The following is a 22,230-nucleotide window of genomic DNA, read 5'->3' on the forward strand; positions in this document are numbered from 1 at the left end:
GATATATATATATAAACTTGATTTGATGCTCTGAAAAACACACACACACACACACTGCTTTATGGTTTTCCTTAAGCAATACATAGCGGGTAGAGGTTAGCACTATTTATATATGCACTACTCTCCTTATTTAATTATTTTTCTATTAATTTTTTAATGTTGGGAGATTAATAATTAAGGCCTGAAAATAGACTGTCTGTCTGTCTGGTTAGAAAAATGATGTACCTGTACGTACAATACAAAGGCCTACTACCTCTATAAGCCAACGAGTAGTTAAGAAAGTAGGACTCCTCAAAATACGCATCATTACATGACAAAATTTCAATCCTTTCCTTAGTGGCCAACCCTAAAATCCCATCTCCTTTTACATATACAACCCAACCCTCAAATTTAAGTTTTTTTTTTTTATTAACCTGGATATTCAATCCATGATGCGAGCTAACTAATCCCAAAACGACCACCTGTTTTGTAGATAGCCCGGAGTCATCGCATTTGAACATGGCCACACGAGGATTTTTATTCCTCCTTAGATTTGAACCTGAGACTTCCTGGTACTTTTGACATTTAGAGCTAAGCTCAAACCAATCAGGCACCACCGTTGTGGTTTGAAATTTAAGTTTTGGATTATGTATTGTTAGAAATTCTGGTTTTCGATTGTTTGGATTCCACTGAAAGTTGTGTATCACTTTCAAATTGAAATATTTCGATGGTACAATCGAAATTTCAATCGGATAAAAATTCAGTAACTCGAACTGATAATCGATGTTATGAATCTATGTACCCTTGAAAAACAAATGACCAAATACGAAAAATGAATTCGAAAACTGTCAAAACGGCAGTTTCAAAAACCCTAAACCGGGTTTAAAAAACCGGGGCCAAAATTAAAAATTCGGATTTTCGTGCATTTTCCATATAGTAACATCGACCCCAGCCAGGGGCTGCCACCCCTTGGACCTCGCCACCGGGGGCGCTACCCCCGGACCCCCGTCGTTTAGGGGCGGCTTCAGCTTCACCCCTAAATCAAAATAAACCAGGGCCAAATGTACACTCCGCACATTCCTTACTTGTTCGATATTTATAATGATTACATTGGTCAACACATTAATCTCGTTACACTTAAATGATATTAGTGATACAAATCATTAGCATGTATTGCTTCGGGTTTGGGTGATCGTTTTCTTCGGTTTTAGGTTTAGGTATAGTTATATGCAAAAAAAAAATATATATATATATATATATATATATATCCAATCAACTGAGAGGATTAAAGAAATCGATAGTAGGTTTAGAAATTCGAAAAAAAATACGGCCGACTAAGATTTATAATTTTAAAAAAATAATTAGATAAATAAATATATTATATAATATTTAAAAATTATATATAGGATTTTCTGATAGATCGGGTGGCCAAAAAACAAACCCAAATATCCGCCAAAATCGGTTTTCGACAATTCTGACTAGGATATTGTATTAACATTGCAATGGTAATATATATTAAGATTTTAATGTTAATTTAAGTTAAAGGGTTGTAATTTGTATGGTATATAACTTATATCCTATGTATGTTTAGAATTATTAATATATATTAAGGTTGAATATTTTCATATTAACTCGTATTATAACCCTGAAAATCGTAAACGTCATTATAATAGATGTTAAGGTATGTCAACGTATATGCCATTTACATCTTTACCTTCGAAGTTCCGGTTATTACCAAATGTCACCACGTCTTTCTGGGACATTAGATCATGAGGTAATGCGGATAAACATAATCAAGTAAATGATAAACATCTCATTTTAAAATATAAAAAATCTAAAATATAATTAGGATAATTATCGAGTTCTAACAAAACAATTAGTTATTATCCTTATAAGAAAATTATATTATTTAACCAAATATAAATTAATTCGTTATTGAACATAAATTAAACTATAATTAAAAAATTAAATTAAAAAATTACACAAAGAATGAAGAATTTTTAATAGTTAATATGATACTAATATCGATATATTTTTGTCAAACTTTTATAATATCTTCAAATTTATATTTTATTCAAAAATAAAATTGTTTTTTTCAAAATCATATTAGATCATATTATAATATCGACTGAGATAAAGAATACAATGAAATATTAAAATCAAGATGTATATCGTTGCATTGCATCGGTACCCCTCTAGTAAATATATAATATACAAGTATTTTAAAGTTATTAACCATAAATACTTTATATAGTTAATTTTTTGGCTGAAATATTTACGAGTCATATTTAATATATATATATATAATATTGTTTTTGCAAATTAAAAAGTAGGGACAAAAATATAAAAATTTAATGTCACCGACGTGAATGCACCATTCAATATATAAGGCTCCACGTTCATTCAAGTATGTTGTTAAGTCATCGTCGTTCTACTGGAAAATTAATATAATGTCTTTTTTATATTTTTTAATAAATTATTCATATATATATATATATATATATATTTTTTGTATTAATTGGAACTATGTTATTTTTGTTAATTATATAATATACAAGTAGGATATATTTCAAATACAATCATGTTCATTTGTACAACTAATACAATCCAATTAATTGAGATATTTATAAAAATGATGAGAATTTATTTATTATGATTTGAATATTTATAAAAAATAACTAGAGTTCATTAATTATGGTCAATACTTTATATTAGAAAACAACCAAAACTTTTATGAAATCACATATTCATCAAATTAAATAAACGGTTGAGATTGAGTTGTATTGGTTATACAAATATAAATGATTGTATAATAACTCACCTCTATACAAGTATTTTTAAGTTATTGATGATTAATTTGATGGTAATTACGTTTTAAATGACAATTTAATATGAGACTGATTGACTGATAAAAACAAATTTATTCAGATATTTAATTGAAAAAAAAAATACAAAAATGGAGTAATATTCTTTATCTATTTTCCCATAATGTACAATAACTATATATTGATGTTACATCAAATTTATTCTTGTTTTTCTCTCTCACACACAATATGTGATTGTAATTATTCACATGTTTCAAAATGTAATAATAATTACAACATTCAGCAAGTGTATAGTTAAAAAAAAAAGATTATTAGAACCACAAGAGTGATGTCTGGATGGTTTGAGCTTGACTCCAAAGGTCAAAAGTACCAGGAGGTCTCAGATTCAAATCGAAGAAGGAATAAAAATCCTCTTTGTGGCCACGGAGGTTCAAATACGGTGACTGTAGACTATCTGCAAAGAAGATGGTCGCTCTGAAATTAGTTGGGTTGCATAGCGGATTAGATATCCAAGTTAATAAAAAAAGGATGAATAGTCATATGTGCGTTTATATTTGATAACAGTGTAATAAAAAATAAGAAAACTGTAAACACGTATAAAAATAGTTGGTTTTCCACTATAATGCTATTTCAGATATAGAGAGGTTCATGCATGATAATGAATTGATAGATTCAAATTGATAATCAATATTTTGATTTTTCATTTGTGTTATTTTTAATAAAAATAATAATAAATGAATAAATAAATAATATAACTTAATATATAAGTAAATAAAATGGGAAACAATTTGTATATCTATACTATATTATAAAACATTTGATAAAAACTTTTAAAAACCACTTTTTATGCGTAAAGTACTGTTTATTAATGCATATTACTTAAAACTCAATATTGCAAGTAGATTGTACGTAAGTACAACTTATTAAAGCTCCATATCTGAATTCGTGTAACTAACTGCTGATAAAGATGATCAAATACATGACAAACATCTCATTTTAAATATAAAAAATCTAAAATATAATTAAGATAAGTATTGAGTTCTAACAGAATACTTAATTATTATCTTTATAAAATGTTATATTATTAAACTAAAAATAAATTATTTCATTATTAAATTTAAATTAAATTATTAATAAAAAATAAATTAAAGAAATTACATAAAAATGAAAGCTTTTAAATAGTTGATTTGATATTAACATTGATTATTTTTTAAATTTTTATGATATCTTCAAATTTATATTTTATTAAAAAATAAAATCATTATTGTTTTCTTAAAAACACATAAAATCGTATTATAACATTGACAGAGACAAATAATAAAATAAAACATTAAAATCGAAATATGTCTCGCTATTTTGTACAAATATTCTTCTAGTAAATATTAATGCATGAATTAATCGTTTGATATGGCAGAAAGAGACAAATGAAAACATCAATAATTGGTTTTTGAAGAGAAAAAAAAAGGGTGAAAGATTTGGAAATATGGATTGACGATTGGAACTTTAATCACATGCAAAACTCCAAAAATTATTATTTTTTAATTCCAAAAAATAAAAATAAAAATAATTTATTTAATAAAAAATGGAAGATGAAAGAGTTGGGGAGATGACCATTTGAGATGGTGAATAGACAGATGAAAAAGGCAAAAAAAAAAAGTTTATGCATCAAAAAAATGTTATCTTGAATTGAATTGAATATAGATATGGCAGTGGCAGTCAATGAGCTGGCTGGCTGTGTAGAGCAAGATGCTCCTTTGACCACGTAATTACTGGGTCAAAGGTCACCCTCACCCAATCCACCATCACTTTCCTTTCTAACAAACCTAGATACTCTATAATCTATATCTCATCTATCAGTAATATACAGATATATTAAAATCAGAATCAGTTTAAATCATGTATTGTAAAAAGTATATTTTTATATATTAATTTCCTTTACACATATATTAACATGAAGACTTTTACATTCTCAATGTATGATTGAACCTGATTATGACATAAAAAATGGTGCATATAGTAAGAGGCTGTTTGACACTTGTTGAATGGTTTGGTGCTGAATGATTAAGTGGTCAAAATGATTAAAAGCATCTCATGATATAGTGCAAAATGAAATATAATTGTCTGATAATTGTTTACAATGAAATTAAGATGCTGAATGGTTAACGGAGAACATGGATACAAAACCATTCAGAAGGTTTTAGAACCATTAAGAGACAGACGTTTTTTTACCAAACAAGATTTACTTCTTAACGATTCAGATAATGTCTTTTAATGAAACTATTAAGAGGTAAACAAACAACCCCTAATTCTGTAAAATATATTATTTCTATGGAAGATGAGGTCCGAAAAGATATATTTCATCTGAAAGTATGGTCTGAAAAGAAAGGTGGGTTAAATACACCCCTATATATTTGTTAAATGTACCTAGTAATTTCTTTAACACAAACCAACATCAAAACTCGTTTTTTTATATTCTCAATGCATAATTTGACTTAATTTTGACATTAAAGGGGGTGCAGATAGCAATACCTAAAAAAATAAGGATGGTCTAAATGCACATTTACCTACTAATTTACTTTTCACACGTATCAACATTAAAACTTACTTTTTCTTTCCTAACACATGATTTGACGTGCGTACCCAAAATAAAATGTTATTGACACCAAAGAGGCAATCATTTTTTTTGGGGGAAAGGGATAAAAACAAAACCATCAAATCTTTGAAGAAAAGATGAAAGATTTCATATCTTGCCAAGCCTTGTATTTTGTTTGTTATTCATTCCTGCAGCTAAAAGACATGATGGTTCAGAAACATGTAGAGCAAAACCTACAGTCACTGCTTTCAATTCACACACTATTCACACCTACATCAATAAACTCCAATCCCATGTCATCAAACACCCACTCATCCATCTCTAAGATCACCATCAACATCATACCAAATCCAACTCAAACTGCCTGTCTGCACCAATATAAATCCAACAATTGAAGGTCCTTTCGCCTTAAATAAGTTTTCAATTTGGAGCATGACCTTTTTTTTTTAACTCATGACCATCATCGGACCTGCTCTTAGCGTAAAAACAACGTTCTCCCGAGAAAACTTCCAAATACACTCGGGGGTCATTTTGGAAAACCAGCTCCAACAATGGACTAGATTCTCCAAAAGCTCCATTAATGTTTAATGGACTTCCAGCAATCTGTTAGAAACTAACATGAAAACTAGATACACTAATAACATGGAGAAATGATTCCTTCTTTCTTTGTCCTTTTGATTACCAAGTACAGAGCATCACATGGTTTATCCACTTTTCTGTAGGAATTTTGAATGAAATGTCTACAAGTGGCTGATTCCCCTCCCTCCATTCAGTAGATGTAAAACTAACAAAGGGGCAATGAATTGCGTAGAAAACAAAGCTTGGTCTAAAGGCATTTGTTCCTTTTTCTGGTCTGCTAAACAGTCTACACCTTTTGTTTTTATTGCTCTTACTTCTTTATTTTTACCTCTGTCCACATAGATCTGTGTTGTCTAAGGCACATTTAGCTATGTCAGATCACAAACTCACATTTACATTTCTTAATCTGGTGCATTGCATGTTGCTTTATAGTTTTGTCAAACTAATCGTTTTATATTACTATCTCTAATTTAAAGAAATGCCATATGCCACCCATGTTCAAGGGGGGTTTTCTTAAACTACAGGCAAAAAACTTGGCTCAAAGATCTAAACCTAGAAACTTATAATATAACCCTAGTTAGGCTTTAGATCTGCACTATCTTATTATAACATAACCTAATCAAGGCCTCATATTAAGGCGAGAAAAAGCAAGCTAGAGTATGTTCCAAGGATCTAGTAGTAGACATTCATGACTCGGGGAGTGATTGGCTAGGGGAGGCCTCTTATACCATCGATTAATATATGGTCCCATCAATACAGCTAAGGCTGCTGATGACCGATGAAAATGATGCATTCACTTGCAAGTAGTCTTTTAAGGGACTGTTTACTACCGCTAAACGCCTCTTAGTGCTTACCCGGTAAGAGGGGTTGTTTATCAATACACTCTGACCCACAAATATGTTGAAAAAGATGCTAACCTAGTAAGAAAGGTGTTGCTTTCTAACTCAGAGCTTACCCAGACACTTGGTAAACAACCATGTTCAGTCAGCAGTTACCCATACCGAACATCTTACACCAAACCATACTCTTACTAGGTTAGTGCTTACCCAATTTGCGTTGGTAAATATCCCCTCAGTTCAAGCGTGCCTGTGCTGTGAGTATGCAGAGTTACTCTAAGAAGAATATGCATACATAGCTAGATGTTGTATGCAATACAACTGTATGGTTTTTGGTCCATGCTAATTTGAAACTTTTGAGCTGAACTGAATAAAAATTTAAGTGAGCCAAGCTCAATGTACCTCTAACAAGTTGGCCCATTTGGGTTATAAAGTTTTTTGTTTCCTTTTGCTCACAAACCTCCATCTTTCTGATGCTACCATTATCTAGTGTGACTACATTGACAAGATGACTATCAAATCTGTCACCTTCAGAATAACAACCTACCCACACATAACTGTGCATACCACATGCACTTCCTCATATCAAGAGTTCTGCCTTCCAAGTGATATCTTCATTTAGTTTGTTGATAAATTAATCTAATAATAATATTGAAGCTAGATACAGTTGTTGGGCCTCCCATCTACCAACTTAAGCTTTCAAATTAATTGACTACCTACGAGGGTGTTCTGGTTCAGAGTTAGGAAATGTTAACTTCAAATCTTTCGACCTGTGCTTCATTCCTTTGTGTTGTATGTGCAATTTGATTCTATGACGTTCTGTGTACAAATAGATCGATCGTTTTGCAACAATTTGTAAAGTTACTTTTTTTAAACTAGTAGGTCACATCTCACAAGTTCGGATCACAAATAGACTCTTTGCAAAATGCGAGAGAAATACACCAAGTTCGGATCACAAATAGACTCAGGAGCCTTGATGCACCAAGGTCACCAATTAAGATTAATGTGCAACAATGCAACTATGTAGGACTTACCACAGGCAAGCTAGGATCACAGCTGACAGTGTTGAAGCTAAGCATTGTTATTATGCTCTCCAACTGCAGTCTCAAGCCTATAGATGAGTTGGCTATCTAACACAAATGTTAATATTAGTATAAGAACGATAACCAAAAAATCTACACTATTTACCGAACCAACCAGACAAGTTTGTATACTGCTTGCGTCTCCTTTAGCAGAAAAATAACCATTCTTGAATGAAACCTGCTGGAGTGTTAAGAGTTTCATAGCAAATAGGAGGCATTTTTAAGTGTAAATACCAAACCAACCAAACACATAATCCACACTCTCTCTTTAGTTTGCAAAAAGAGACGATCATAAGTATGTTTTGTTTCAAAGAAAAGGCCACCTAATAGGTCAATGTAGCATTGACTCAGGTTCAAGATCAGGGTCCACAGAGATTGATTAGAAAACAAAATACATAGCAAGACAAGAACAGGAAAATTATTGACTTAAAATCCACTATGGGAAGTGGGAAGGATAAGATAACTTGAATCCAAATAAAGATCCTATAAGGCCCTGTATGGACAAATTTACTTCAGAATTGACTTTGTTCTTGTTCTTAGATCAGATAACACAAACAAATATGTCAAATCAAGATTCTGGACAATTTAGATGGGGTACGGGTACCTTTAATCACTTGTTACTTGTGTCACCTACCAATCTGTATAATTTTAGTTTCCTCATAGAAATTGAAAAAAATACATATAGAAGACTAATTATGGAGGAAATAAATAAATACTCCCTTCACCCTTGTAAAGAGTGCATGTTGCCACAACTCTTTGTCCCAGAGAAATTCGGGTTTTGAAACTCAACATAAAGATAATTTGATGATCCCAAATTACCCTTCATTCCTATAATGGATAGTCATTTTGTTAATTTGTTTTGATTATGTGTACAAGTGTCTCAATATATGGTGTTTAAGTTCCTTCTAGAATTTAAATGGAGTCTAATTTTCAGGATGAAAGGATAAAATAAATAGAAAAGGGAACAAAAATGAATGGAACATGCAAAAACTTAACAAGCTTTTTTTCCTTTAAGCATGGAGAAGATATATATATTTTAGCTTAGATAATATGTGAATAGCGTAAATAGAAGTTCAAATCTAAGAAATAAAGAGAATTATAACATCAACTCTTCAGCTGTACAAGATGGTTTCCGATCATGTTGGAATTTTACAGATGTTATGCCTGTTTATTGACTGCATCATGCCATGCCTACCCTTGGGTTTATGCTTTAGCATTTTGCAGCAACAGTGCCTTCCACTTACAGCCAAAATCAAAACTTCTGCCAAGCTATCATCTGTTCTACCCTATAACTAATGCGGCAACATACTGGTAATAGACATTAAAATATTTGCATCAACAGCAGTAAATCAGAATACACTGATGGAGCTATATATAACCAATGTGCAAAGGAAACAATTAGTTAAGTGAAAGACACGTAAAAGAATTTAACTGAATTTATGCAAAATCATCATCATCATCTACATGACTAGAAGAGAGTCGCTTTTGAGGCAAATAATTTTCAAGAGAAGGTTTAGGTTTTGATGCTACATGAGCTATACCTCCTATTGGTCTTCCTATAAACTCCTTGGGTGTCCACTGCGAAGTCTTACCGAAAGTTGGTAGCTTGCTTCTGATGGACCCACTATTAGAACTAGTATACGGTATTGTCTGTTGACGTTTAGATGAGATCACATAACTTTTGTTCGAGTTACCCCTTGATGAGTGTGTATCTGCATTTGCTTCATCCGTCTTTGACCTAACTACTGATTCCACAGGTACAAGCTTTCCACTAATTTGGTTTGTAAAAACAAAAGTGACCTGCAGCAATATGAACATATCCATTATTCCACAACATCAAACTAGATTTTTTCTACACTCCATTTTCACACAAATATCATGTCAATGAATTAAGATGAACTATATGAATGGAATCGGTTTTACCTCCGATACGAAGATATATAGATTTTCAATACTCGTTTTATATGCACTGAGATACCTAATTACACAAAACTCAAACATATATGCAAACAGTTTGGGCTTAATATGTATTTATGGCTGAGGACAAACCCTAAATATATAGTACATTGTACAACATGTGGGTCTGTAGGCCTGAACAGAAGAACATATGATAATATTATGGATAACGAACAACGAACACAGATTTATGTGGTCCGCCTGATAAGGATACATCCATGGGGAGCAATATTCACTATAAGAAGAAAACATATATTCAAAAGCAGATAGAACATCTATTAGACTCCAATACACATGTAATCCTAGTAGGACTAACTCGGTACATATCCCAGTAGCAAAAAGTTAAGGATGTTTGATTATATATAGACCTCCATTGTTTTCATTGTAGCTTTGCTCCCCAACTCACAGGAGAGTCTAATGTAGGGTTAGAAAACTAAACAGAGACGTCCAATATAGGTTAGGAATCAATGCATCACCTGACCATACCCTAAATCTAAATCTATCTCCTAAAATGCTCCTCAAGTTGGAAGATAGATATCGACGATTCACAGCTTGACAAAGCAAATAACTTTGGAACAAGCATATAATGCTCTGATACTCTTCTTAAGAGTACTATGAAAAAACATTCTTGAAACCGAACTGACAGTGCCTCTAACTAAGTAATTGCATACTCAACAAGCAGCAGCACATCAGGTCAAATTACTGATGTGATGGCACATCAGCTCAACATGTTGGACCTTCAACATAGAGTTTTGATGTTTCAGAAATGTCGAAGTACCCCCTTACAACTTTCGGAAACCAAAAAACACCATAATATTATGTCAAAGATCAAACGTGAGGCTGAGAAAGCTCTGATGACCTCCATGGTGGTCATGCTTGGCTGAAATGTAGATGGAAAGTTGATCCACACAAAGGGTAATGGCAACCAAATCAAGATCATGTCCTGCTGAATTGTCCCAGCAGAAAAGGGGTGGAGTTTCCATGACATGGTATCGTATTTAAATCTGGCCCCATCTACCCTGCCGTAGAACACCGTGATTTACCTCCCCATGATGGTCAGGGGACCAGTACAGTGGGGCACTCTAGAGAGTAGAACAAACCCTTTTTCCATAACCAAATCAAGATCAGCAAGGGAATGCACAGGTGGTGGTGCTCCGTTGTGGAGAATCAGGGGGTCATTTTAAAGGCAGTAGATTGCTCCCAGGGAGTCATGCAGCAACAGAAAGCTTTGACAAAGCTGTCGAGTGCATATTAAAGGACATGAAGCCTCAGCAAGGGCTGCAAGATTAGGTCTCAGATCATGAGGCTTGTGAAGCTTCAATTGCCTGGTACTCAATGGCAAGACTCAGGAGATCTCTAATAAAGTTGTCAAAGGCAGGCAGTGTTCACTGGAGGTGGCAGAGGGATGTCAAAGCCACACATGATGAATGTCGAGGAGCTCCAGTGAACCGATCTGCAGGCACAGACCCTTGTATTATAATTTGGCTGCAAAGAAATTGAGGACCTTTGTTTAGAGTCATGTTTAGGCAATAACGACTGACAAGGTCATGGGAAGGTAGCGGAAGCAACAAGGATTGTAAGGGCTTCAGGAAGCAATGGGGTACTCCAACAAGGTTGTATGAGAGCGGAGAGTGTAAGACATTGTAAAATCAAGGTTGGAAACACGTTTGTCGATATCTGAAATCACTACATCAAGGCCAAAACAAAGAAACACGTACACATGTCAATGATAAACCCAAGTTCATACACAGCTAGGTATGACCATGGAAAAGGCTAAATTCGCACATGATTGTACCATGTTCTGACCTCGAGACTTCAATGCCATGTGACTAGTGGAGTCCCACATCACTAGACTTGGACTATTTCTCCACCCGCCCCTGGCAACAAATATGCATGAACCATGCTTGCATATCCATCATTTGAGTCTCCAACGATTATTCCAATAAGAGCTAGCTGGTTATATTTTGGAATCTCCCTTCTCTTTCAAGGATTCTTTTAGAGAGTAAATTTGGGAGTTCCGCATATTCTTAAAGGACACATTTGACATTTGATGTTTTATTTCAAAAATTAATTGTATTTGATATAGCATCCCGCTGTTTCAGTTCCAAGGTTCTCCTTAAATTGTAAGCAATCATTTTTGTGATAACCAGGACAGATGAGCAATCATAATTGAACTCTCATCATGGTTACGTGAACCTGCTAGGATTAAGCTCAAGCTTTCTCCCAAAATTCATGTCTATGACAGTTCGGAATTTGTAATTACCTCATCTCCAGCTGATGCTTGAAAAATTGTATCAGGTACGGTACTGGGGGAAGAATGATGACCCCAGCTAGCTAGATCCTCTTCCAACGGGGTACCCACCTGGAGGATCAGAATAGATTATTTGGGAAAGTATAGCATTTAGCCAAGTAAACTACAGCTGAGCATGTTGCGGATTCGGCATTCATATATTATTCTATTTACCTGTTTCTCTGAGCTTCTTAAGTTATGCAAGCATCCAGAAATACCTGCAAATCCCCCAATATCCTCTTCATCAGACTGACAACCTTCATTTGGAGGTCCAACACAATCCCCCATGCCCGCATTAGGCGTTTCATCTGCTGCTTGTCCTCCAGAGTTCTGACAGCGTGTGCAGATCAATTTCTCATGAATGTCAGACCTGCAAAAATAGCATCAACCAGAAAAATTTATCAAGCTATGATATTATATCCCCAGAAAAACTTATCAAGCTATGAAAGCCAATGACCACACGCTAACCATGACTCAGGCCAAGGTGACAGGGAATGGCACATAAAACCATAGATTCAGATTATAAGAAATAGTAATTATTTTAATACTTATAATGCCATCATTATGGCTCCTTCAGATAATAGTAGGGCTCCTACATTAAGAGGGTTCGAAACATTCCCAAGTACTTTAATGAAGCACCAAGGTAGTATTTATTTTCAGGTGTTTTTATTTTTATCAAACAATCCAAACCTAGATATTTGCAACGGTATCATGCTACACCAGCTTAAGTGTTATGTGCATGTAAGTGAGTTAAGAAGTGAACAAGTGAGTTAGAGAGGGAGATTTGAGTTTTCCCCATCGAGGCCAATGATAGGCTAAGACAGCAGTGCGTTTCAGCAAATCTCCTCTCCAACCTGAATAGGTAATCTGAGACTCTCATGACCTAGTAATGTTTTATCTCCACTCATTTGATTTATACTTGCTTTGCACTCTCTATTACCTACGTTATCCCTGCATCAAAACCAAAACTTCAACCTCTTCGGTAGTTTTGTTAGCCAAGGCAGCCAAGCCTTTTTAGAATCCCATGTTTAACCTCGACAGGTGCCGAAGATCTTGTCCCCAGTTCGTCCCCTACTACGTATAGTCTCTTCTTCTACTAGTAAATTAGTATGTATTTACATATGAAGATTACTGTGTAATTTTCCTAAATTCACCACTTCCTTGAATCATTTTCTCTCTTTTTCTTCTCTTAGGTCCAATATGAAAGAAAACTTACTATCTCCAAGATTCCAACCTAGGAAGAAGAGTCACCACTTGGAGAAGGTATAAGAAGCTCCACACCTCCCTAACCATGTACAACTCTCTCTCTTATTTGGATTAAATGTTCCCCTTTTTCCTGAATGATATGGACCTATATTCATAAACTTCCATCCATCAGTAGTGTGCAAAGTATATAATTTACAAACCAGCAAATCAGTCACTAGCTGGTAATACTAACCAAGACTTTTCATACATCAAATATACAGTTTTGATTAAAAAAAGTAAAGCTTGCCTTGCATCCTCATGAAATGTAAATAGATCCCGTAAATCCTCTGTCGAAAGATTGTTCCCCTGCATTCATGAGGTGTGATTATTCCTTCAGGACATTCGCATATGTTCAAAAAGAAGAAGTAACAAACACCTGGATCTTGGAATCAGCTTGCTCTTGTTGAATTACTTTTTGAAGCCCTTCCTTCGACATCTGACGCTGGTACACCTGCAGGATACCAGATCCCATCAAACTGGCTCCACGGTAAATTTCACACCAAACACTGACTTTATCCTTGCTTAGTTGAACTGAGAAAAGGAAAAGCAATAGTAAAACAGTACAAAAATTCGAGCATGGGATATATCTACTACCTTTTCTTCAATGGTCCCAGTGCTCAAAAACCTATAGATGTATACTCTCTTCTTCTGCCCATCTCTCCAGACTCTTGCGGCAGCCTACATGGGAAGTAAAAATAGCAAAGAGGGAAAATTAACTTATCCCTATAAAGAAGAATGATTGTCAAAAACTTCAATAAAGAGTTCAGTGTCTAAGTACTTGTTTGTCATTGGCAGGATTCCAATCGGGATCAAACAGAACAAGTCTATTTCCTCCTATCAAGTTGAGGCCACATCCACCAGCCTTGCTGCTCAAAAGAAATGCAAACTCGTCCTGCAAGATGATGAAGCGTATTGTTCAATGGGAGCAGTGACACATGTAACTTTTTTTAAATGATAAACGGAAGAAATTTTGAATACCTTTGATGGATCATTGAAGCAGTTGACCAGCTTTTGTCTTTTGCTGATTGATGTAGTCCCATCAAGCCTTAAGAATGGATACCTTCTTTCTCGACATAATTGAACAATAAGGTCCAGGGTCTGAAGAATGAAAGATAATATGGTCAGCATAAAAGACTTGGGAAGCAGAACTGAAATAGAAGAGGCAAGGGAAATAACTAGCACCTTAAACATTCATAACTATTTGAAGTTCCAACCACTATAATTGAACTCCTAAATAAACAAACTAATGCAAGTGCATATAAGAAAAGTATGAAACCATGTTCCAATAAACTTGTTTGACGTCAGTTTTCATGTGGCAGATAAATATACGAACTAACCAGATTAGCCAATAGGCATATCCAAAAGCTGGATGCCTGGAAATAAGCTTAACTAGAACCAAAGCTAGGTAAGGTTTTGCCTCTCTTGCCCCCTATAATTATTGGGAACATTTCGAAAGCAATAAATGTAGAATGACAACAATGACATTTTTGTGGGTTTACTGAAAGTGCCATAGCATAAGAATTCAAAAGGATCTCCCTGTTTTATTTCTAGCAAGTGCTATCAGATAATAATTGTAACCCAAAAAAGATGAATTTTAAAAATGCTTCTACCAGTTGACTGAAGCTTCATTTGAAGAATTTCATCCGTAATTCCATATTCCACACAGTTTGCACAGATTGGATGATGCACATTGTGACTTTCAGTTCCCGAACATGGGTTCTAATCCTCAAATATTGTATTCACTCAATATAAGTTCATAGTGGTTGTCCCTGATTTTGGTAGCTCCGTTAGCAAATTGCGTTGCCATTTGAAATTTGAACTATGACCAAAACTTCAAAGGTAGTATTTCAATGTTAGCTGAAGTTCACTATTTTTTTTTTTTTTTTTGAAAGGGAAGGATGAACTGAACAGTGAAACTAAATGAACAAAGAAGATGCTCAAAAAGTAATAAGCTCTAACAAGAAGCTACAGTGCCTGATGGCACAAGAATACTCAACACTAAAGATACAGATAATAGGCAAATAACAACCTATCTTCTAAAACTCAAATCTGCAAACCTGTGTATAATTTGAAACCAATACGATTCGGTCATCTGTTCTCTTACGCAGCTGAGCCAACAAACGAGCCAAGACATGCATCTTCCCTGATAGTTCAACCCATGCTCCTTCACCACCGGTCCAAGATCCAGATCTAACATATTAACAGAAGAGAAGATAAATTCAAAAATAGTGTACAAGAAGGCAGAACTGGAGTAGCATATTTTTTTATAGGGACTAGTAGCTATTATAGATGGGGGAGGGGTGGAGAGCCTAGATATAGGTTAGCAATGTCATATGTCATGGTTGGAGTAAGACTATCTGGCCTTAGTTCTTCGTCTTAAGTGGGTTGGTAATTTAGTACTTTATCCCAGCTTTACTTGCTTTGGCTTATTTTAACTTCTTTCTTGTAGATGTCCTTACTGCTGTTATTGTTTGATGTGCTTGTTGTCTGCTTGCTTGCACACTTTTTATGGTAACTTTTTCCTATGTCAAGCTTTGGAGTGTCTTCTCGAAATCATCATTTCGCAAAAAAAAGATCTTTTTGGCATATCCTTTGTCCCTCTAGTCTCTCCATCACATTTTCACAAGCTGGGGGTCTTCACGAAACAGCCTCTATCTCTTGGGATAGAGGAAAGGTCTGCCTACATCATACCCTCCCCAAACCCGACTTTGAGTGGGATATATTGTGTATATTTGGTTTGGTAAGAAGGCACAAAATAACTCAAGATGGTTTACCTTCCAGAGAACATTTCTGGAGGAAAGAAGCGCATACAGTCCTCAAACCCTGATGTCCCTGGGATCCCGCTTTTTATTGTATCATAAATCAGCTTCAATATAAGAAAATTGCATCAAAAAAAATATATATCCTATTAATCAAACACCACATGAACATTTTAGAGGGCACCGATGGCAGTGTAAAAGCAAAGATAGAGCACCTAGGGATCATGATCATCAAAGAAGATACACAATAGCCTAGAGACTACTCCATAGATAGTTGTAGTATGACTGAATACAAATGTTAAATTAGACAAGAATGATTGCTCCCTCCAAATTTCCTCTACATATCAGGTACCTCCAGATCAAAGTTAAAGAAATTTTGGAACACGATGCAAACAAATATTTTGACTTATGCTTAGCAAACATTTTCCCTTATGTACTTTAACTACATTAAATCCTTGTATGAGATTTACCTTAGATGGTTCATACACACACAATCAATGTGCACAAAGAAACACACAGGAAAGAGTAGTTTAGGAATATCAGAGACAATGCTGGAGGTAGACAGGGACCATACCAAAGCAAACAGTAGTCATTGAAAATTCTATGAGATGGTTGAACAAATCTCCCTCTTAGGGTACTAAAAAAATAAGAGAACTTTGATAGAAAACCCATGTTATAGGGGGGAAGACGGAGTTAACTTGATATGGCTTCTTTTCAGCTATTAACAAGACCTCGGTAATAATTCGCTTAAGCAAATAAAATACAAAATGGAACTTCAATGGCCTTACTTGCTCTGCAATAAAATTGGGCGGTATCACACCTAGTCTCATGAACTTCCTCAAGACTTCTCCTAAAGGATTAACTGAATCCAAATACCATTAAAGGAACCTAAATAATAACTAGAAATTTTTTGCATATATATTTATTTGTCATTCTACTTTTATAGCTTCACATCTCTTGAAAGGTGTAACATTGCATCATAAACAAAATGCTTGTATCATGTGGTAGAAAGTACAATAATGATACTTATTAAACATTTTGACAATGCAAGTATCATTGCATATACATGCAATAGATACTCATAAGAACAATTCTTTGAATAACATTTTACCTTTGGATGATTGCAAAGCTTCTTCAGAACAGTTATATATGCCAGAATTTTTGTTTGTTTCACTTCTTCAGCAATTGCTTTTTTCACCTACAGTCATTGTATAGAAAAAGAAAAATCATGTGTGTTCAAGTGTTCAATTTCAGACCACTATCAAGGAACATAGAAAGAACGTATGATTCTAATGCCGGGAGAAAAACTTACATTTTTTGAATGAATGAAATGATTGTACAGTTCTGTTTGGAGAGGAGTGAGCTTGCAACAAACAACCTCAACTATCTGCAAATTGCACTTATCCTTTAGCAAGAATATATAGATGAAAAACTAACAGTTTTACTATTGATGATCAAGGAAAAGCAAATAGAAACACAAGAAAATCAGGGGAAGAGCAAAATGGACATCTGTTCTGCATTATTTAACATGTTATGTGATTGTTGTAGGAAAGTGAAAATCAACAATAAGGATAAGAAGAGCTTAAATGGGTAACTAATTTGCCAATGAGCTCCAGAAAGCACATAATCTAAGTTCAGATTGTATACCAAAAACAACTGTGTGGATGTGTAACTGTGTACGTAAATAAACACCATATGATAGAGATAGCTTAGACAGGATTTCTTTGGTTCAACATAAAAGTTCAAGACAGCCACATTAGTAACAACTTTCCAGAATCTAGATATTAAACACATAAAAATAAAGTGAGCCAACCATACCAAATATTTTATTTCGTTAAGATGCAGTGAATAGATGTATTTTCATGCACTCCTCAATATGCAAGAGAGTACAAAGTCGATATGAAGAAAGCTCAATAGACAGATAACTACCATAAATTGCAAATATAATTTCATACCTTCGGTGGTAAGTGATTGGATAGCAATGCATTAGTCCTCCTCAATATAAACTGTCAACACAAGTCTCAAGGATGAGCAGATGCAGAAAACAAGTTCACATCCTCAGACAAGCCTAAGATGCTGAAAACCAAACTGCTTCTTGCAAGTTCCTAAATCTATGATATGTCAATACGACAAGATTACCTGATTCACCTTCGCACTCAATTCTGCTGAGCGCTCATTGGCAAGATGCTTATCTTCTTCAGAGGCAGTAGGTTCTCTTCCACAAATGATTGGTGTCTTGAGATCAGTAACGTAAAATTTTGTACACAGAAGAAAAGTTCAAGTTATAACAAAAGAAACTTAAACTAGACATTGATTATTCTCCAGATATTTCCACTTGTGATCCATTGTTAAGTGATGTGCCTAACCAGCAACCCAACTTTATACTATGCAATATCTATAATGTCCAAACCTACCACAGCTCAAATACATGATTATTAGTTTTGAGATTGATCGGATATATGATAAGTAACAACTAAAAGCTTCATAAGTTAGCTGACCTCATAATAACGTCGAAAAAACGCAGCGTCGCCCAAAATCCCTGGGTTAGTGAAGTTGACCATGGCAAAAAACTCTTCTAGGTGATTCTGGTGATTTAACATAAGAATGGAAGGGGAGATTGTGTTACAAAACAGACAGAAGAAGTGACAGCAACGAGTACTTTATACTCCCCCATCCCATAATAAGTGCAACAATTTCCATTTTGGGTTGTCCTATAATAAGTGCAACTTTTCCTTTATTTTGAAAATTTTTAAGCTAAATTACCTATTTGCCAATTTTAGTTGCTATAAAATGTTGATAGTATTGATTGTGTTACGCTCCACGAGATTTCTATATGTTGTTGCTGAAAGGCATTTTAGACATTGGACTCTAGTCGAACATTTTTACAGAATTATGTGTGAGGCAAATGTTGCCATTTTATGGGAGGGGGAGTAATAACTAGAATATTCCTCACTTGCATTGGAGTCCCAGACAATAAAATGCGTCGTTTGCAAGATAGAGCTGCCAATGCCTGATTCAACAAAATAGGCCCAAAGATTAGGTGTTAAGATACTTAAAATCTGAATTTGAATTATTTACAAAATTACTACTCTTACTCTATTAGTCAGTGTCTGGTCATTTTTCAGCCTGTGTGCTTCATCACATATGAGAAGATCACAAGAACCACTATCGTTGAATTTTGATGAATGCATGCGAAATGTCTCATAAGAAACGATTAGTACCTGGCAGAGTATCAGTGTCAGTTGGTGTCTACTTCTGGCATCAGAAAACTTTAAAAGACCTCTACCTGTAATTTGCTGTGTGGACTTCTGAAGTTATCAATGCTCGAGATGACATCTTCACGAATACTTTCACATAGAGCAACAAGCTTAACTCTTTCACCAATCCATTTCTTAATTTCTGCCTCCCAGTTGCTTACTAGACTGGTAGGAGTTACGATTATTGCCTTCCTAACCATTGGCTTTCCACCAAATCCCTGACGAAGAAGAGTATACAGCAGTGTAATTGACTGTAAAGTCTTCCCCAACCTATGTAAAAGGGCACGAGAGTGCAAGTTGGAAACAGAATTGCATACAAAACAGTCAATGTACTTCATCACAGAATCATGAGAGATACCAAGTAATATTTACCCCATGTCATCAGCTAGAATGCAGCCGTTGATATCAGCAGAGCATAGACCTGAAACACATTCAAACATAAACTGGACCCCTTCTCTGCAATACAATTCAACTATTTGTAAGTCATTGATCAAAACACGACTTATACAAGAACATGCAAGCCACTGATATTTCATATTATACTTGCATGCCATTGCTGGAATCTAAATAGATATTAGTATTTTGGAACAAACTTGAAATGAAAGAATAGTGTAAAATATACTATATCATCAAAAGATTTTTTGATTTAATGAAATACGGGATGCATTTAGAAAACCAAAAGCACCTCAAACGGTGGAAGTGCTAGAGTGGTGATTCCCATACCTGTTAGTTAGAACTTGTAGTTACTAGCTGTCAAGTTTTGCACCAGGTACGATGGGCATTACATCCTTACAGTGGATGCTCAGATATTAATTTGTTGTTAATCTCAGAGACATACTTAGGACAAGGTCGGCTGGGTTGATGGTGACTACTTAACTAAGATGTAAAACAGGATCACCTTTTGTTCCCAATGGGGTTGTCTTGATTAGATTTTTTGAATAAACCATAAATTACATGCATAATGAAAGGGAGATACTCATTTACTTATTTTTACATGGAGGATGTAATTCTTTTTCCAATTCTATCGTATTTGATCATGCTACTCAAAAACTATTGTCTTCCCTTGGTCCTTTTTAATAATCTAAACAAAATACACATACACCAGTACATGTTCCTACTTCCTAGATGCTGAGATAGACCCCGAAGTACATGGGATTACATGGCATTTCTAATCCAATGTCCTGCATTTATAAATTGTCTAATTATATGAAGTACCTTTGATGGGGTCGAAGGAACTTGACAAGTATATGATCCACTTCTATAGGTATTGAATTGCCATCTCCATCTTCAGATTTTTCAGGCTGCCATAAGATCAATGGTTCAATTTCTGGTGGCAAGCTGGTACTCTCTTCTGGCACTTCCTCCTCCACAGAAATAGGAACGTTCACCCTGTTTGTAATGGGAAGCAAAGCTGGTCTGTTTGAACCCCAAGGTACAAACCGTTTACGAGCCCACAGGCGGCGAACCAGTTGTTCATTCTGATTGGAGTAGCCATCGGCAGAAGGAGGTTTAAAAGGCTTCTTAAGAACAGCTTCTCTTTCCGTCACCGAAAGAACTCGTGGAAGTAGTGACTGCCTTTTGACAATAAGATTTCCTCTGATTTCATAATCATAAATTCATGTTAGTTGCTTCAAAACGAACTTCAGAAAAACAGGATGCTTGCAAACAAACAATTGATCATTCCCTCCATCCCAAAAAACAAAACAGTAGAGCTGTGTAAGGTTTTAACGTTAAACATAGCATTTTCCAAATGCAGAATTCGGTACAAATCATGTTGCAAATTACCAGTCGACTTCCTTTTTTATTTTTACATGATAAAAATCTTAGTTTAGTTGGTAATTTTCTGCAAGGGTTTAAACTTCGTATTAAGTATCAAATAAAAATTAATTCAATGCAGCTCTTTTGTAAAAGGGGGGTAAGATTTTGCAAGTGATAAAACGAAGATGCCCCAGAGCTATAGATGCTATTAAGTTCCAAAAAACGCCCCATATTCCTGCAATTGTCGATCTAATACCTGCTAAACACACACACCCCCCTCTGTGTTCTACGAAGTTCCATAAGATTTTGTAACTCGAATGCCAAAAAATAAAAGAACTATGAACTTCCCCTTAAGCTATAAACCGGTGTACCTCAATAGAGCATCCACGTTCTGTGATTTTTGATGACTTGCAGCTGGTCGTGTGGCGTCATTCCCCTTACAATTTTCATCACTGCCAGATCTATATAAACCATCATCGCCATCTTCAGAGTCGTCGCAGGTGAAATCGTCGCTCGAATCGCTAGTCTCGGAGACAGATAAAACTTCTTCATCGTCTTCTTCCATAAAATTAGGGTTCTTTTTTTCAGAATTAAAACCAATTGTTCTGATTTTATATGGTGTGCTCAGTACAAAATCTCTGTTTCGAATCGATACCAAAATGGCGGTAAAATGTCGGCGCCTCTCTCGTTTGAACCGGGCCGGGTCATTACGGTAGTTAAATGGGTTTAAAACCGGTTTTCAGGAGGGGCGGGCCGGCGTACACCCGGGGCCAGGACTCATGGAAAATAAGGCCCAATTTTTTAAAATACTTAGGGCCCGTTGCTTACCTCTTGATATTAACAGGAATGGGTTATTTGTTTACCTCTTAATAGTTTTATTAACAGATAGTCTCTGAATCGTAAGAGATGAATCTTATTTGACAAAAAAAAAAATTGTCTCTTAATGATTTTAAAACCTTCTGAATGATTTTGTATAATGGGTTTCCCTTAACCATTCAGCACCATAATTCCATGGTAAACAATTATTGACCAATCATATTTTATTTTACACTATATCATGAGAGCCTCTTA

General features: G+C 34.9%; 1 protein-coding gene and 1 long non-coding RNA gene across 2 annotated transcripts; one reads left to right on the top strand and one right to left on the bottom strand.

The window, feature by feature from the left end:
• Positions 1-9,319: 9,319 nt before the first annotated feature.
• On the bottom strand, positions 9,320-21,724 carry LOC112517148 (protein CHROMATIN REMODELING 25). The gene is made up of 21 exons (XM_025124491.1): positions 21,531-21,724; positions 20,617-20,997; positions 19,774-19,857; positions 19,431-19,671; positions 19,240-19,365; positions 19,098-19,154; positions 18,643-18,729; positions 18,284-18,379; positions 18,100-18,150; positions 17,457-17,531; positions 17,256-17,342; positions 16,160-16,251; positions 15,443-15,575; positions 14,364-14,483; positions 14,164-14,277; positions 13,980-14,063; positions 13,762-13,836; positions 13,633-13,691; positions 12,315-12,510; positions 12,114-12,212; positions 9,320-9,694 (listed from the first exon to the last, which is right to left on the bottom strand). The coding sequence occupies exons 1-21, from the start codon at positions 21,722-21,724 to the stop codon at positions 9,332-9,334; spliced, it is 2,814 nt and encodes a 937-aa protein (XP_024980259.1). The 3' UTR covers positions 9,320-9,331.
• On the top strand, positions 12,847-13,852 carry LOC112517149. Its single transcript, XR_003069641.1, has 3 exons — positions 12,847-13,002; positions 13,334-13,403; positions 13,723-13,852. It is a non-coding gene; the product is annotated as an uncharacterized LOC112517149 (long non-coding RNA).
• Positions 21,725-22,230: the final 506 nt, after the last annotated feature.

The sequence above is a fragment of the Cynara cardunculus genome (assembly GCF_001531365.2).
Source record: "Cynara cardunculus var. scolymus isolate 2C chromosome LG 8, CcrdV1, whole genome shotgun sequence".
NCBI lineage: Eukaryota > Viridiplantae > Streptophyta > Magnoliopsida > Asterales > Asteraceae > Cynara > Cynara cardunculus.

Coding starts and splice junctions, on each gene's coding strand:
- LOC112517148 (XM_025124491.1), bottom strand. CDS start 21,724: ATGGAAGAAGACGATGAAGAAGTTTTATCTGTCTCCGAGACTAGCGAT. Junction 18,151..18,283: donor TGAGTGCGAAGGTGAATCAG/GTAATCTTGTCG, acceptor TTGTGTTGACAG/TTTATATTGAGGAGGACTAA. Junction 13,837..13,979: donor CTGGGACCATTGAAGAAAAG/GTAGTAGATATA, acceptor GGTATCCTGCAG/GTGTACCAGCGTCAGATGTC.